The following is a 16628-nucleotide window of genomic DNA, read 5'->3' as shown; positions in this document are numbered from 1 at the left end:
CAAACTTGTAAAATAATTCACATTTTTTTGTTCAATTTTAATATGCTTTAGTGTATTATTTTTTGTTTTGACTAAATTTAGTTTTACAGTAGACTATTGTAAATTTTTTGTTTGGGTTAAAATGCATAAATAATTATAATATTTTTATGTAATATTAGATAATTAATTAATATATTTGACCAAGCTAATAAAATATACATGTTTGATATAACTTTTTATATTTATTATATTTGAAAATCAAGTAAACCATGTTTTTGAATAAATGATTATCATTTCTGAAATAAAAGTTACTGAGTAGTTGGAAAAAAACGTTACTGATTAATTTCTGTAATATAAATTTTAAATTTTATTTTCTTAAAATTAATTGTTTTGATTATAAATTTACTAAATTTGACGGTAGATTATTGATAAAATTTGTTTAAGTTAAATGTATAATTAATTATAGTATTATTTATTTAATATAAGATATTTTATTAATATATATCACTAAAATAATAGAATTAATATTTCATGTGTTGCTTGAATTTTTTGTATTCATTATAATGTAAATTCACATAAACTATGTTATCCGAGTAAAGAACTTTGATTTTCAAAATAAATGTTATTGATTCATTTTCCTGATAATTTTTTTTAAAAAAAAATTGAAAATCACTGTTTTAGTTATAAGTTAATTTGTGGATGCTCTTTTAAATCATTTTGTTAAATTTTAAGGTAAATTTCCTAATTTTTGTTTTCTTGATAGTTGAGTTATGGTACATGAAAAAAATAAAAATGTATATTACTGTTGTTCTTATTTTTTTGTGAAAATTTTATTTTCTTCTCTAACTACATAATATTGTGAATTATATTATGTGTTTTAGTTAAGTTATTTTTGCAAATACACTGATTTTATAAATTTTATTTGTTGACATTGTGCAATAATTATAAAATTAATATTTTTTTGTGCAATAAGGTACTCCAATGTGAATGTCCATCTTCAAGCATTCACGTTGCAGGATTATATCCGTCCTTGATCTTTAGAACCCCTTCAACAGCCTGCAGAGTAAGGCGTTTAGTTTGATTCCTACAAAGTATCCAATGGATATAACCAAGAGAATGACAGAGACAAACAAAGACAAATGCTTCACCTCAAAGTATTCAAGTTCTTGGGAGTGATGTCCTAGGCTTCTACCACGTAGAACTTTGCTTCCACATTTCATCATCAGAAGCTGATTAACAAAGGTTAGTTTCATTCTGCAAAAGAGAGACGCAAAGATTTTGACACAAAACGATAAATTAAGTTCTGAATAAATAAAAGGAGTAACAAACAAAAACAAAAACAATAAACAAAACCAATATCATTGTGAAACAGAGTACAGAGACCGTGATTTGTTCACCGTAAAGCATGGCGGTTGAGCATCATCGTTCTCCAATCTCGTTTTGCTTGAATCTGCTTGCAAGCTCTTCCTTCATACGGTCGCCATGGATCTGAAGAGTTCATCGGTTCGTTAGCTGTGAAAACAGTGGAAAGCTTCAAATGAAAAGATACAATACCTTGTTGAAACACCTTCTAGAAAGCTTCAACTTATCTGATTCTGTTTATCTTCACTAAAGTAAAATCCAAAACACACAGACACTTGACTTGCAAGGAGACTCTGTCTAAAAGATTTTAATCAAACAGAGATTGTTTCGTTTCTAAATCAAGGATCTAAGCATAACTAACTTACAGAGAAAACCCCTCAAATCAAACGAAATTAGATTGATCTTCTAAAGGAAAAGCAAAGACAAACCTACTATCCGCAACGGAAGAAAATTCGGACAAAGCCGAAAAAAAAATCCGAGAAACGGAACAATCATACACCCAAAAAAAACAAAAAGAGTGTTTCTCACTTGGATTCAAACCGGAAGATTATTTTCTCATGGAGATTAACTCTATATACCCCATGCCCTCTCAAAAATATTCACACTATCCCTTCCCTATTCATACTAACCCTTTTATCCCTCCCTTTTCTTTGCAATTACCTTACTCTCCTTCCTTCCTTTCTACACATCTCGATCATTCCCTCTCCCTTTCATCCTCTTTATTCTCCAATTAAATACCAACCATATTTCAACCACCTACATGGCCCACAAAGAAACCTTAACCAATCAGATTTTTTTGTGCCCCACATGTCTCCTTCTCTCCTTCTTCATCGTTTTCTCTTTTTCCTCCATTGACGATTTTTGAAGCTCCAAAACAGATAATTCAGGTTCGTTTTCCATGATTTTTTTTGTGAAATTTACATTTAAATAACGTGTATATGATGAATAACGTTAACACTGTAAGATTTGATGAAAATTTGAGAGTTTTAAAACGATTTTTAAAACGATTTTTATGGATTTCAGGTATATTTTATATCCGTTTTTGATGAAACTTTTGCTGAAATATCAACTGTATATCTTGTCTACTGTAAAAACAAGAAGATCCGATGAAAATTTGTGAGTTTAAAAACGATTTTGAAAACTAGGTCTATAGATTTTAGGTATATTTTATGTCCGTTTTGATGTTTTTTTGTGTGTAATTTCATTAGGATGAATTACACATTATGGGTAATGTAACATCCTAACAATTTCGTCCTTAAAAGATGATTAGTTAGTTGAAGAATAGATTCTGGGTACTACTAAGATAACTAATTTTACTAAGACAAAATAGTTTTACTGGTATTACTGGGATTACCATGTTGACAAGTTCGACTAGTATTACTCGTATTACTATGTATAGTACTGAAATGAATTAGTATTAGTAAAATAAGATAATATGGTGTCACAATCAATTTTAAACTTCTTAATAATTATACTTCTATTTTATTTCAGGAAAAATGCAGAATCCGCATTGCACAATTCTATGTTTTGATTATGGAGGATATTATATGAAGGATGAGGCTGAAATAAAATGGGTCTCGGGAGATGGTGATGGAGAAGATGAAATTCACACGATTGTGTTGAAGAAATCAGTGGAGGAGGTCACTTACTCTGGTTTGGTTGGTGGTATTTGCAGAAAGATAAAGGTAGATGAATCTAAGATGGAAGTGAAGATTAGTTACTTTCCGATGCTATTGTATTCGTACAAGCCATCATATATCCGGAATGATGAAGACGTTTTTGGTTATCTACTGCAAGTAAATCACGAGATGTGTAGAAATGTTCTACATGTGGAGCTCAGCAATAAAGAAGTGCAACTTTCAGAAGAGGATGATGAAACAGATGATGTCTATGTTGGTCTATCTGATAGAGAGGCTGCTGATAGAGAGACTACTAATTTTGAGGCTGGTGATGAAGATGGTACTGAGAATGATGGAACTGGTAACGAAGGTGTTGGTGGTGTGCTCACTTTTGACGAAGACATTGAGATGCATGATGGTGTGTATCAGCCACGGGATGATGGTATGGATTTGGTTTTAGGTCAGGAATTTATAACCAAGGATGCAGCAAAAGTTCTTATTCAGACTGCTTCATATCAGAAATGTTTTGAGTTTGATATAATTAAGTCAGATACAAAAAGATATGTGGTTAAATGCCGAGGAGCCAAAGAAGAAGACTGCAAGTGGTTTGTGCGAATTGCAAAGTTAAAAAATGGTGATCTTTGGACAGTTAGAAGCTTCATCAACCAGCATACATGTTCTGTTGTTACTACTAGAACACTGCCTGATAGAGAAGCCACTGATAGAGAGACTACTGATAGAGAGGCAACTGATATCGAGGCTGGTGATAAAGATCATACTGAGAATGATGCAACTGATAATGAAGGTACTGGTGGTGTGCTAACTCTTCAAGAAGGAATTGAGGTGCATGTTGCTGTGTGTGAGCCACGGGATGATGGTATTGATTTGGAATTAGGTCAAGAATTTAGAACCAGATGAGGGCATGCTCCCTCATAGAATAGCGGATGGGTACACCATTAACCGCAAACCATGCAACATCATCTTCTGGAGTACAAATCGTGCGCAGGAGTAGCATCCACATCCCTTGGAGCTTCAGGTTTGGTTCATCTGGCATGTGGAAGAAATGTCGAAATTGAGGATGACTTCTGAACCATTCAGCCTCAGGCTTAAGCTTCTTCTTGATCTTCTCTACTGTCTTGGTCACAAAGCACTTTGTTTGTATCTTGCAAGTCTGAGCGAACTCACTGCTTTTGAAGTAGAACTCAAGGGGTTGCATTGGTTGCATTTCCTGCAATTAAAATACATATATACATGTTAGTACTATTAATTACTAACAATGGCAATGATTCCAAAATATATTTACCTCAAACGATGGAGCAGACATGTCTTCACTTTCAGACCCAGATGAAACTGAGAGCGAGTGTATACTCGGTTCTCTCACTGGTGTACTCTTCTTCTTATTTTTCTTCTGCGCTACTCCCTTTTTTGCATTTGAGACCGGAGGTTTTCTGATTCTAAGAGACTGACGACGCCTTTCATTGGAGACTTGCCTTTGATTTCCCTTCATAACTTCCCTGTACAAGACATTACAACAAACAACATCAATTAAGTGGTCTCATCAACAACACAATTCATCTTCGGAAATCAATTTTATCAACAACAATTTGATCAATTCAATCCGCAAAATCAATTTTATTAACTCAATCCGCAAAACAACACAAACCAATCCGCAAAACAACAACACAACTGAACTTCGAAAATCAATTTTATCAACTCAATCCGCAAAACAACAACACAACTCAACACAATAGAACAACAAACTAATGACTTACCACAAGGAACGAAGACTTCTCGAGTTAATTTCGACGAGGAAGGAAGAAGAAACAAAGCGCTACTCGACTTAGGTTTCAGAGGGTTTTAAATCGCAAAGAGAGAGTTGAGACACGATAAATGAGAGAGAGAGTTGGACGTTTGATGGATTCTCGGTTTAGATCCAGGAGAACAAGAAACAGATTCAATCGATCATAATCTCCCTTTAGGGTTTCGAGAGAGAGTCGAGAGAGGAGTTAGATCGGAGAAAATGAGAGAAGTTAGAGGAGGAGGAGATTAGAAATTAGCATAACGACATCGTTTAGGTTTAGGGTGGGTCGGGGTTTTGGGTTAGCTTAGGGTGGGTCGGATCTTGAGGTTGGGTTAAGTAAATACCGAAATTAATAAAGGGGTAGTTTGTAATTAGCCACTTTTTTCATTTAAAAAAAATTAATATTAAAATATGGGGAGATTGGAGGATTTTATCGAGGGGTATGGGGCATGTCGAGTTAAAGTCCTTTTCTCATCTCTCTCCGTGAAAGTTCATTCTGCAAAAGAGAGACCCAAAGATTTTGACACGAAACTATAAATTAAGTTGTGAAAAAATAAAAGGAGTAACAAACAAAAACAGAATCAATAAACAAAACCAATATTATCCAAAGCTTTCTAAATCAGTATACAACCAATATCATCTAACATAAAAACAAAAATAAAACCAAAACTAAATCAAAATCATCTAAATTCAAGCTTTCTAAATTAATAAAATATATCCAAATCATCTTCCATCAACAAACAAAAACCAAATCAATAAACGTAACCAAAATCATCCACTGTGAAATTTTTTCAAGAGTTATCAATTAGATATAAAGAGTTACAAAGAGAAGATGAGTTCAAGGCGAGGAATCTCACCTCTATTTATACAGATCCTGGCACCGTCTCAAAGATCGAAAGGAAGCTTTGGAGACACATCGTGATGGAGCCAATAAATGGAAAGGATAGATAAGGATTTAGCTTAGGTTTTGATTTAAGAATGGATTTCGGTTTAAACACTTTTGGGTTTATAGTGTGATTCAGATTAATCTGAGTATTTTGTATGAGATTGAAGTGATTAAGAAATTAGAGAGAATAAGAACAAGAGAGAGTCTAGAAAGAGACTCAAAACTCCATTAAAAATATTACAATGAAGGTTTACAAGGTTTTAAAGAGATTACAAGACTGTCTAGGTTCAATGTATCTAAACCTTATCATGTTTTTTCTTTTCTGGGCGAGTACTGTAGCTACAGTCTCAAGTCTGGTGTATAACTTCTCAAGTCTGCTGCCTAACTTCTCAAGTCTGGCAATCCTTTATAAAGTTTTATAAAACCTTATAACCCTCTAGCTTAATTCTCAAGTCTGGCACCTCATCTCAACACTCCCCCTCAAGCTTGACCATGTGAAACAAGTCAAGTTTGAAAAGTCATGAAGACCTCCCTCATTAAAAACCTCACCAAGAAAACCTATTGGGACAAAACTTGATGAGGGAAAAAAAGTGGAGACTTCATGATCAAGGGGATCAGCTCCTAGGAGTAAGGTCAATGAGTCCAAGCCTAGAGAGTATGGACTCCATTGTCTTCAATCTTGCTGCTTTAGTAAACACATCTGCTAATTGATCCTCACTCCTTGTATAACATGGCAGTATCACTCCTAGGATAATCATCTGCCTCACCTTGTGGCAATCTACTTCAATGTGCTTTGTTCTCTCATGAAACACTGAGTTGGAGGCAATATGAATTGCTGCCTGATTGTCACAGTGCATTGTCATAGGAGTGGTCTGCTCAATCTCCATATGCTTCAAGATACCCTTGATCCATACCAACTCGTTTGTCAGCTTCAACATGGCCCTGTACTCAGCCTCAGCACTTGAACAGGAGATCACTTTCTGCTTCTTGCTCTTCCATGTAACCAGGTTCCCTCCAATGAAAGTGCAATACCCTTTGGTAGACCTTCTGTCTACTCTATCTCCTGCCCAATCTGCATCACAATAACTAACCACTTCTGTATTGCCATTGCAACCCATCCAAACTCCTTGTCCAGATGTGCCACTCAAATACCTCAGTATTCTATCAACCATCTTCCAGTGATGGTTCTTTGGCGTCTGCATGTGCTGACTCACTTGGTTCACAGCAAAACATATATCTGGTCTTGTGATGGTCAAGTAGATCAACTTACCCACCATCCTTCTATACAGCTTAGGATCCTCAAACAACTTGTTCTCTTCAATCTCCTCCTCACGCAGGACCTTATATCCCTCCTCAGAGGTGTCTTGGCAATCTTTCCTCCAAGCACATCAGTCTCCTTCAGCATATCCATAGTATACTTCCTTTGAGACATAAACAAGCCCTCCTTAGATCTGCATATCTCAATCCCCAAGAAATACTTCATCTCTCCCAAGTCTTTGATATCAAACACAGACTTGAGAAAGTCTTTTGTGGCTTGGATCCCAGCCTTATCACTGCCTGTGATAATCAGATCGTCTACATACACCAAGATAACAATGATCCCTGATGGTCCTGTCAGAGTGAAGAGGGTGTGATCTATTTCAGACTTCCTGAACCCTCTCCCATTGAGAGTTGTACTCAGCTTGCTGTACCAAGCTCTAGGAGATTGCTTCAGCCCATATATCGCTTTCTTCAATCTCAAAAAATTTCCTGGCTTTACTAGATGTTCAAGACCAGGAGGTGGAAGCATGTATACCTCATCTTCTAGCTCACCTTGTAGAAAAGCATTCTTTACATCCATTTGCCACAAATTCCACTCTAGGTTTGTTGCAATGGATAACACAATTCGAACTGTATGCAGCTTGGCAACTGGCGCAAAGGTGTCAATATAATCTTCTCCATATGTCTGAGTGAACCCTCTTGCCACCAATCTGGTCTTCCTCCTATCTATCTTTCCATTTGGCAAGTACTTGATAGTAAAGATCCATCTGCTGGAAACTGCTCTCTTTCCCTTTGGTAGCTCACTCTCATACCATGTATCATTTCTGATCATAGCATTGAATTCATCGGCTACAGAATCTCTCCACTCTTGTATCTCCATAGCTTCTTCATAGGACCTTGGCACATAGCTCTCATCCAGACTAATCATGAATACGTAATGCTCTTCAGGGAACTCAGCAAAGGAACACACGGCTTGAGAAGGATGCTCCACAATCTGGGCATTGTAGTACACTTTCGTGTTTACCCACTTGGAAGGATACCTTTGCCTTGTGCTCCTCCTTAAGACTGGCGCTTGAACCTCTTGAGCTGGTTCCAGTTGCACCTCCTCTTGTTCTTCTTCTCCTTGAGTCTGAACTTCTCCTTCAGGTTCATGACTCTCTTCTCCTACTCCATCTTGATCATGCACACCTGATCCTTGATCTCCTTGACCTCCAGCTTCAGGTTCATGTTCATTACCCCCCTCATGATCAAGATGAGTTGGTTCTTCAGCTCCATATTGTTCTTGCACTCCAGGTTCAGTTCCATTCCCCCTCTCATGGTCAAGAGGGATTTCTCTGCTAGCTTCTTCAGCTTGATTAGTAGGTGTTCTTCTTGGCACCTGATCTTGAGACATGTTTATCCCAAGTTTTCCCATCAAAATCTTCAGAGTGTTTGCCCTTCCTGGTGATGCTTGAGACTGATCCTCCAAGTCTTCCCACTTTTCTTTCTCATAATACCCTGTAGACTCCACAAACTTCACTTCTCTTGATACCAGCACCCTCCTTGTGTCTGGATCATAACACTTGTAACCCTTCTGGGTCATAGAGTATCCAATAAACATGGCTTTAGTACTCTTCTCCTCCAGCTTATTTCTCCGCTCTCCTGGAACCCATACATAGCACACACACCCAAAGACTCTTAGATGATCAATACTTGGCTTGTTCTTATTCAACACTTCAAATGGAGAAAGATCCTTCAAGATCATGGTTGGTACTCGGTTGATGAGATAGCAGGCAGTCTGAACAGCATCACTCCAGAAGCGTTTTGGGACTTTAGCATGGAACATCATAGATCTTGCTACCTCCATCAAGTGCCTATTCTTCCTCTCAGCTACCCCATTATGCTGTGGTGTGTAAGGACAGCTTGTCTATTGCACAATCCCATGCTTTGCTAGATGACTCTTGAAGGCATTACTTGTGTACTCTCCTCCATTATCAGATCTTAGAACCTTCACAGTAGCATTGTATTGATTAGCAACATATGCTTGGAAGTTTATAAAGGCATCTAGAACTCTATCTTTAGAAGGAAGCACTGTGACCCAAGTATATTTAGATTTCTCATCAATAAACGTCACAAAATACTTCTGACTATCTCTAGACATGCAGGGAGCTGTCCATACATCTGAATGAACCAGGTCAAAGCAATGCTCATATATTGTCTCAGATCTAGGAAAGACAGTTCTACAATGCTTTCTAAGATGCAAGCCTCACACTCTAAGTGATTGAATGACAATTTAGGTAAAATCAGTTCAATTGCACGAGCATGAGGATGTCCCAATCTAACATGCCAAGTACTACTATCAACTCCATCAATGGCACTACTCAAGCAAACATAATCAAAGGGTTTAGGATTCTTAGTCATTTGGAGATGGTAGAGCTGATTCTTGCTGTCTCCCTTGCCAATGATTCTTCCAGTCTTCAAATCTTGGAACTCAACTTCATTTGGTCTGAATACCACTTGACAATCCAGATCAACGGTAGCTTTCTTTACTGATGTCAGATTTGAAGTGAATTGAGGCAGATAGAAAGCTGCTGAGTTCTTTTCAAATAACTTGAGATTTCCTACTCCTTCTATTGGGATCTTATCTCCATTAGCTATCATCACACTCCCTGTTGCAGCCTTGACTTCACTAATCAGACTCCTATCACTGATCATATGATGACTTGCTCCAGAATCAATAATGACGGGTTTGGTTGTGGATGCTAAGGCAGGAGCTCCTTGACTCCGGGTCGTAGCCAAAGCATACACATACTTAACAAACTCATCCCATTCCTTCTTTGTGATAGGATCATCTGCTCCTTTGGTCTCTTGCTTCCTTACCACCATACTTTCCTCACATGAGCTCCCAATGTAGGCAGAGTAAGAACACTCTCCCTTCACCACCTTTTGCGCAGCTTCCTTGATCATTTTCAAGCTCATCTTATCACTTAGATGACCTGATTCCTTGCCTCTTCTCCAAGTCTTTCTCATCATGAACCATCCCTTGGAGAGTTTTCTTAATCTTCTTCTTCTAAAGCTAGTACTACCCCTCACTTGAGTTGATACCTTCCTTTTCTCATACACATCACAAGTGTATTGAACAAACTCACATATCTTAGCCACCAGAAAGTTAAAGACACCAATCTTGTTCTTTCCTTTCTTGAATAGTGTCTGACCTTGCCATAAGCTCCAGCCACACTTCTCTCAGCCTTCCCACAATCTGAAAAATCTCATCCTTCCCTTGTTTATAGTTACGGATCAACTCTTTGACCTCACACACCTTCACAAGTTTGGATTTTTCTTCATGAGCTGCTTCAATTCCACTCTTTATAGTGTTTTCTTGAGCAGCCTCATCTCCATTTTCCAGACTTCTTGTCTGACCTTCTTCCATGACCATTTCCATTAAAGGTCCTTCCTTTACATGGCCACACCACAACCCACAACTCTCAAGAGTTGTTCTAGCCCATTTGGACCAACTTTCATTAATCTCCTCTTCATGCCTTGTTGTTGTATCAGATCTTAGCTCCATCTTTGTATTGAATAGTAGGCACCAGATCTGACCTCCAAAACCTCCAAAAATAAACACCAACAGAAACAATCTTGAGTTTTTCAAAGATCTAGCTCTTGAAAACCCTCAAGAACACTCAGATTTTAAAAAAAAAAAATCACACCCAGATTTTAGAGAACCAGGCTCTGATACCATAAACACTTTTGGGTTTATAGTGTGATTCAGATTAATCTGAATATTTTGTATGAGATTGAAGTGATTAAGAGATTAGAGAGAATAAGAACAAGAGAGAGACTAGAGAGAGACTCAAAACTCCATTAAAAATATTACAATGAAGGTTTACAAGGTTTTAAAGAGATTACAAAACTGTCTAGGTTCAATGTATCTAAACCTTATCCTGTTTCTTCTTTTCTGGGCGAGCACTGTAGCTACAGTCTCAAGTCTGGTGTATAACTTCTCAAGTCTGGTGCCTAACTTCTCAAGTCTGGCAATCCTTTATAAAGTTTTATAAAACCTTATAACCCTCTAGCTTAATTCTCATGTCTGGCGCCTCATCTCAACACGGTTTAGAGTTTTATATAGGGGAAATATCAAGGGGACGTAGAAAGAAACATTCAATAATAGTTTTAAGATCATCATTGATTTGAAAAAAAAAAATCAGACATTGGAGAAGATGAAGTGGAAGTGTCAGGGGAGGAGAAGCGTGAAACGAAACATGTTTCTCTACATGAAGTGGGGTGGGCCGACATATAATTTTAAGGGAAAATTGCCAAAAGAGAACAAAAAAACAAGGGTGTTGTCCCCTTAGTATAAATCAGTTTTTGTCCAATTTTTCTCCTTTTTACCCTTTCTATATCTGAAAACTAATAAAATAAATACTTTTGTGAATCAAAAAAAATATTAAAAATATAAACAATTAATAAAACACCTATATACACATGCTAGTATTTTTTTTTTTTGAAAAAGTTCATAAATAAAAATTTGAAAATACGTTCTACTAAAGGTAGAAAGTGCATTCTACGGAAAATGGTATAGTAGAAAGCATTTTCTAAAATAAATACGTTCATCTACTATTTTTAGAACGTACATTCTACTATTTACTAAATTTCTAAAAATGTGGAATGTGCATTCTACTAATCCTAAAGCTTCTACTTTTCGTCCGGAAGCATCTTCTACTTTTGTTAAGTATTCTAAATTTTGCGGAACGTGTTTTCTAAAGTTTACTCTTCCTTCTACTAAAAGTAGAAAGCGTGTTCTGGAATCTTGTCAATGTTCTAAAGTTTTAGAAGGCGCCTTCTACGGATAAGATTACCTGATTTTTGCGAAAATTAATGAAATATTTAGTTAAGGAAATATTCTAAAAATATTCTAAAAATATTCTAACTTCCTAAAACGTGTTATTTTCGATTTTGGTTGTCAAAAAAAAAAAAAAAACGATTCTCACCTATCTTCTCCATCAATCTATGGTTTCTCCATAGCTTTTCTTTTGATTTTTTTCACAAACTCTTCTTCTCTATGATGCATATCTATACCACATGTGGTGTTTGGAATTTATCAACTACTGGATGGGTTTTTGCTGCTGATGACAAAGGGGCTAGGCTACAGTTATTGGAATCAAATTCTACTTTAGAGGATTTAAAAAGAATGGTTGTGGAGGATTTTGATATGGAAGAAGATAGCTTAGCCGATTTGGAGTTCAGTTATCTACCTACTGAGTTGATTAATACACCAACTTCCCCACCTGTGATAATTGCAAACGATCGACAGCTTAAGAATTTTGTTGGCTATGTTAAAAAGAATGTTTCTACTCAGTTGTGTGTAACATCTAAAGCCAAGGCTCATAATCCGAATGAAGCAGACTTTGATCTTAACAACTTGCCAGCTGATTCAAGTGCTGATGAAGAGGAGAGCAACTCGTTGAACAGAAGGGACGAGTCAGCTCCTGTGTTTGCTGAGACGCAGAGGAAGAAAAAGAAAGAGAAGCCGGAAGCAGTCGAAGTTGATGAGGATGGCTATGATGCTGATATTGTGATCTCTGAAAAAGAGAACATAGATAATATGTCAAAGTATTCTCTGCTCCATGTTGTTAAGAAGGGACAATATTTTGAGAACAAGACTTTGCTGAAGGCGACCTTCGAGATATGTGCAATGAAGCATAACTTTGACTACCAGGTTATCAAAACGGATAGGAAAATTTGGTATGTTAGATGTGCGGATGATGCATGCAATTGGAGTGTTCGAGCAGAGTGTTTGAAGGATTCTACATTTTTCATGATCAAGAAGTATGTTGGTCAGCATACATGCGCACCTTCAAGCAAAAGCAAAGCTGGTAAGACTGCCTCGGCAAAAACTATAGGCAGTCTGATTATGCATAAGTATGAAGGGGTCAAGGAAGGGCCAAAATGTAATGATATCATACAGATTATGCGTGGTGACCATGGATGTGAGATCTCCAAATCCTTGGCATGGGATGCTCGTGAATATGCGATCAATGCAGTTAGAGGTATTCCAGAGAGAAGCTATGGGAAAATACCAAAATACTTGCACATGCTGCGAGAGGCTAATCCGGGTACACACTTTGCTTATGAGATGGACGGGAAAGGGAGGTTTCGGTACCTGTTTATTGCATTTGGGCAATCTATACGAGGATTTAATAGCGTCATGAGGCAGGTTATTGTGATCGATGGGACTTTTTTGAAGAATAAATACAAAGGAGTTTTACTCGTTGCAACTGCTCTAGATGGAAATTCTAATTTGTATCCTATTGCATTTGGAGTAGTCGACTCAGAGAATGATCGTTCTTGGCAATGGTTTTTGACACAGCTCAAGGTTCTCATTGCTGATAATCTTCATTTGGCTTTTATTTCTGACAGACATGGGTCCATCGTTAAGGCGCTTGAGAAGGTGTATCCCTCTGCTAGACATGGTATCTGTATTCATCATTTATTGAATAATGTGGTCACTTATTATCATGGGAAAGGACTTGTTGGGTTGGTTTCAAAGGCGTCAAAGAGTTATAGAGTTGCTGATTTTGAGAAGACATTTGCTAATGTGTGTAATATCAGTCCGGCTATTGGAAAATACTTACGAGATGCTGATGTGCAGAAATGGGCTAGATGTCAATTCCCTGGATACCGATACGACCTAAGGACAACTAACCCTGCTGAATCTATCAACTCTGCTTTGCGTTCGCCGAGAGAGTTTCCAATCATTCCTTTGTTGGACAGTATCAGGGAAATGTTGACACGTTGGTTTTATAAGCGTAAGAAACTGATTTCAAGGCATAATCATCCTCTGACCAAAGATGTGGAGAAAAAGATAGCTAGGAGAACCAGGAAATGCGCCACATTTGAAGTTTACCCTGTTAGTGATGGTCGATTGCTTGTTAGAGGTGATCTGTTCGACTGCTTGGTTGATTTGGATAAACGGACTTGCTCATGTGGAAAGTACAATCTTTTGAAGATCCCTTGTAGGCACGCAATTAAAGCTGGTTTTCATGTTGGAAGATTGCCACACACATTGACTGATTTTATGTACACAACAGATGCTTGGAGAGAAGCTTATGAAGAAAGCATAAATCCTATTGATGTTCCTGAGGATTCTTGGTCTGTACCAGAAGAAGTTAAGAAAGTCATTGTGCTACCACCAGAGACAAGAAAAGCTGCAGGAAGAAATAGAAAACGCAGATATGAAACTGTTGAAGACAAACTTCGATCATCGCAAACATCGAAAAACAAGAAGGCTCGCACTTGTAGTAGATGTCATAATAGTGGACATAACAGAGCAACTTGTAAAGTACCAATTTAGCCAGAACCAAATGGTAAGGATCACTTTATATATCCTCTATTTATTTTCGATTTATATGTGTCTCATATAAGGTTTTATCTGTTACAGGTTGCTTATCATGGCCAGCTTATTTCGAAGTGGAGTCTTATCATGGTTTCAGTTGTATTTTGATTCTAAAGACTTTCGACTTTGTTTTCATTTTGATATGATGTTGTGCGTTGCTATTCTTTTCTTATGGTGTTTTCAGTTTCTGACTCTGGTTTTTAAAGGTAAGCACTTCTCCAAATATATGTGTCTCATCTTTGATTCGTTGAACAAAATTAAAGCAAAACACAGAGAAACAACAGTGTGTGTCCGAACCATAGAATACCCATCTTGAGTTAGTAAACCAAATAATTAAAAAACACAGAGAGACAACAAAACAAGCAGAAAGATTTTCATTCTTGGCTTCTTAATCTTCCAAAAATCCATAGAATGGTTCCTAAACAACCCAGCTCAAGAGAATTTTTTTGCTTCCTAACTTCTTCTTCCACTGTCTTCTTCAAACTCTGTTTCAGATCTTCAATCTGTTCTGCAATTTTCCCTTGCATAGCCTCCACTCTTCGAATCTCATCAAGCAAAGCTTCATCAACCCACTTAAATAAATGGTTTTCCATCTTCCGCTACATTGAAAACGAACATCAAGTCAGAAAAATTGGATCACGACAAATCTTTTCACATCAAAGACAAAGTCAGAACAAAACCATTAACAAATCAAGTACAAAAATCAAAACAAATCCAAATCGTGAAGCCATAAACAAAGCAATTAAAAACGGTGAAGGCATGGATTAGAACAACTACGAGTTTTTACAAAATTTACAAAAGAAGAAGGACAAGATGTGAAAATATGCTAAAATTGGCCATAAATATTCCATCTAAATGTCGACTCTGGCTGATTCTTGAACAACTACGAGTTTTTCATATCTTTAACTTCAAAATACTCCAAAATCACCACATTGCTCCAAAACATACTCAGACTTGAAAAACTCTAAAAAAGACTCTATAACATATTAATTGTTATGTACTAGATTGTGATCGACATAACCGGACCGACCAGGACCGTACCGACCGCAGGAGATAATGCTTATCGACTGTTGTACTTATCCACTTAGGATATAGTTTATGTTTATCTGTAACTTAGTCGTTATCCTTATCCTTATCTTTATTGTATATATATATATCACGTTTCCCCACTTAATAAAAGAAACACGTTTCCCCACTTAATTTTATAACATGTTATCAGTACGATAGCCTCTACCCTGAAAAACCAGAAATAAACCCGAGACAGAAAAAATCCTAAACTCCGACGCTACTTCAAACAGCTCTATCTCTCAAACTCTATGGATCCAGACGACGATCCAGATATCAAATCGAAGTTCTTGACAAGGCGAATCCAAAGCCGCACAAATCACATCGATCCGATCAGAGACGCGCTCTCACGCTCAGCTACAATACCGGCGGTCGATTTTGTTTTGAAAACTAAATCCGACTCTAAGAAAGATTTTTCTAAGAACTCAACTCCTTATACTTTCGTGAATTTATTTTATCTTGATTAGTTTATGTGTTCATGACATCTAATACTCCACTTGTTATTTTCTTATTTGTTGTTTCATGAACCGATGGGATTAAAATCAAATATCAATAAGGAGTTCAAAACCAAGAAAAGCGGAACCAGTAGACGACGTCTCAAGCTCATCTCAGCTTCAATCAGTTTGTGATTTCCCCTCCTCTCTGGTGGTCAAAATCTACACGCCATAGTTCTAAAGGTAAAATTTGAAACTCTAAAAGAGAACCCATAAAACGAATCTGATTGAATGATAAAGATTTGACCATTAAAACTTGTTTAAAAATATGAAAGCCTAGGATTAATAGATCACAAAAAACCCTGAGTAATTTGGAGCTCTAAAAGTCTAAAAGAGATTGATTTCATCAATTAAAATCGAAACCAAAAGGTTTTGAATCTCACAGCCCCAATGATCTATTGATCTAAGTAATAAAAAAAATACTATAAACACAAATATTCTTTGAAAAATCCGATTGAATTGTTTTCTGAAAAATCCGAGATGATTGTCTTCTTAATTATTTAAAGCTTTGTTCTTGATGTCTTCTGATTGATTAGAGAAAGCTTAGGATTGTTAATTACACGAACTTTAATTTTTTTAAGAAAATCAGATTGAAAAATTGAATAAATCCGAATTGTTTTGCTGTTTTGGTTTGAAAAAAAATCTGAATGTTATATTTGAATCAACCTGATCGATTTCTTGCTGTTCTTGAAAGTTAAAATTGACTCTCTGATGTTTAGAAATCGACCAGAGCTGATTAGAACTGAAAAATAATTTTTTAGATAAATCCGAAAATTTTAGGGATAAA

General features: G+C 36.6%; 2 protein-coding genes across 15 annotated transcripts; one reads left to right on the top strand and one right to left on the bottom strand.

Moving 5' to 3' along the window:
- Nucleotides 1-865: 865 nt before the first annotated feature.
- Nucleotides 866-1965, bottom strand: LOC130494683 (uncharacterized). 14 transcript variants are annotated; one of them, XR_008943830.1, is made up of 4 exons: nt 1870-1965; nt 1377-1491; nt 1128-1233; nt 866-1035 (listed from the first exon to the last, which is right to left on the bottom strand). XR_008943830.1 is itself a non-coding variant. In XM_057006175.1 (4 exons), exons 1-4 carry the CDS (start codon nt 1834-1836, stop codon nt 985-987), a joined length of 339 nt encoding a protein of 112 aa, XP_056862155.1. In that variant the 5' UTR covers nt 1837-1875; the 3' UTR covers nt 866-984. The 14 variants fall into 14 exon arrangements, 1 of the variants encoding a protein (XP_056862155.1); XR_008943821.1 differs by adding an exon at nt 1534-1638 and having other exon boundaries at nt 1128-1467; nt 1770-1921; XR_008943829.1 differs by having other exon boundaries at nt 1377-1467; nt 1870-1920.
- A 10112-nt stretch (nt 1966-12077) lies between these two features.
- On the top strand, nt 12078-13828 carry LOC130509914 (uncharacterized). The gene is made up of 2 exons (XM_057006226.1): nt 12078-13739; nt 13823-13828. The coding sequence occupies exons 1-2, from the start codon at nt 12078-12080 to the stop codon at nt 13826-13828; spliced, it is 1668 nt and encodes a 555-aa protein (XP_056862206.1).
- Nucleotides 13829-16628: the final 2800 nt, after the last annotated feature.

The sequence above is a fragment of the Raphanus sativus genome, chromosome 3, assembly GCF_000801105.2.
Source record: "Raphanus sativus cultivar WK10039 chromosome 3, ASM80110v3, whole genome shotgun sequence".
Classification (NCBI taxonomy): Eukaryota; Viridiplantae; Streptophyta; class Magnoliopsida; order Brassicales; family Brassicaceae; genus Raphanus; species Raphanus sativus.
This window is presented reverse-complemented; position numbering and strand designations above follow the sequence as displayed.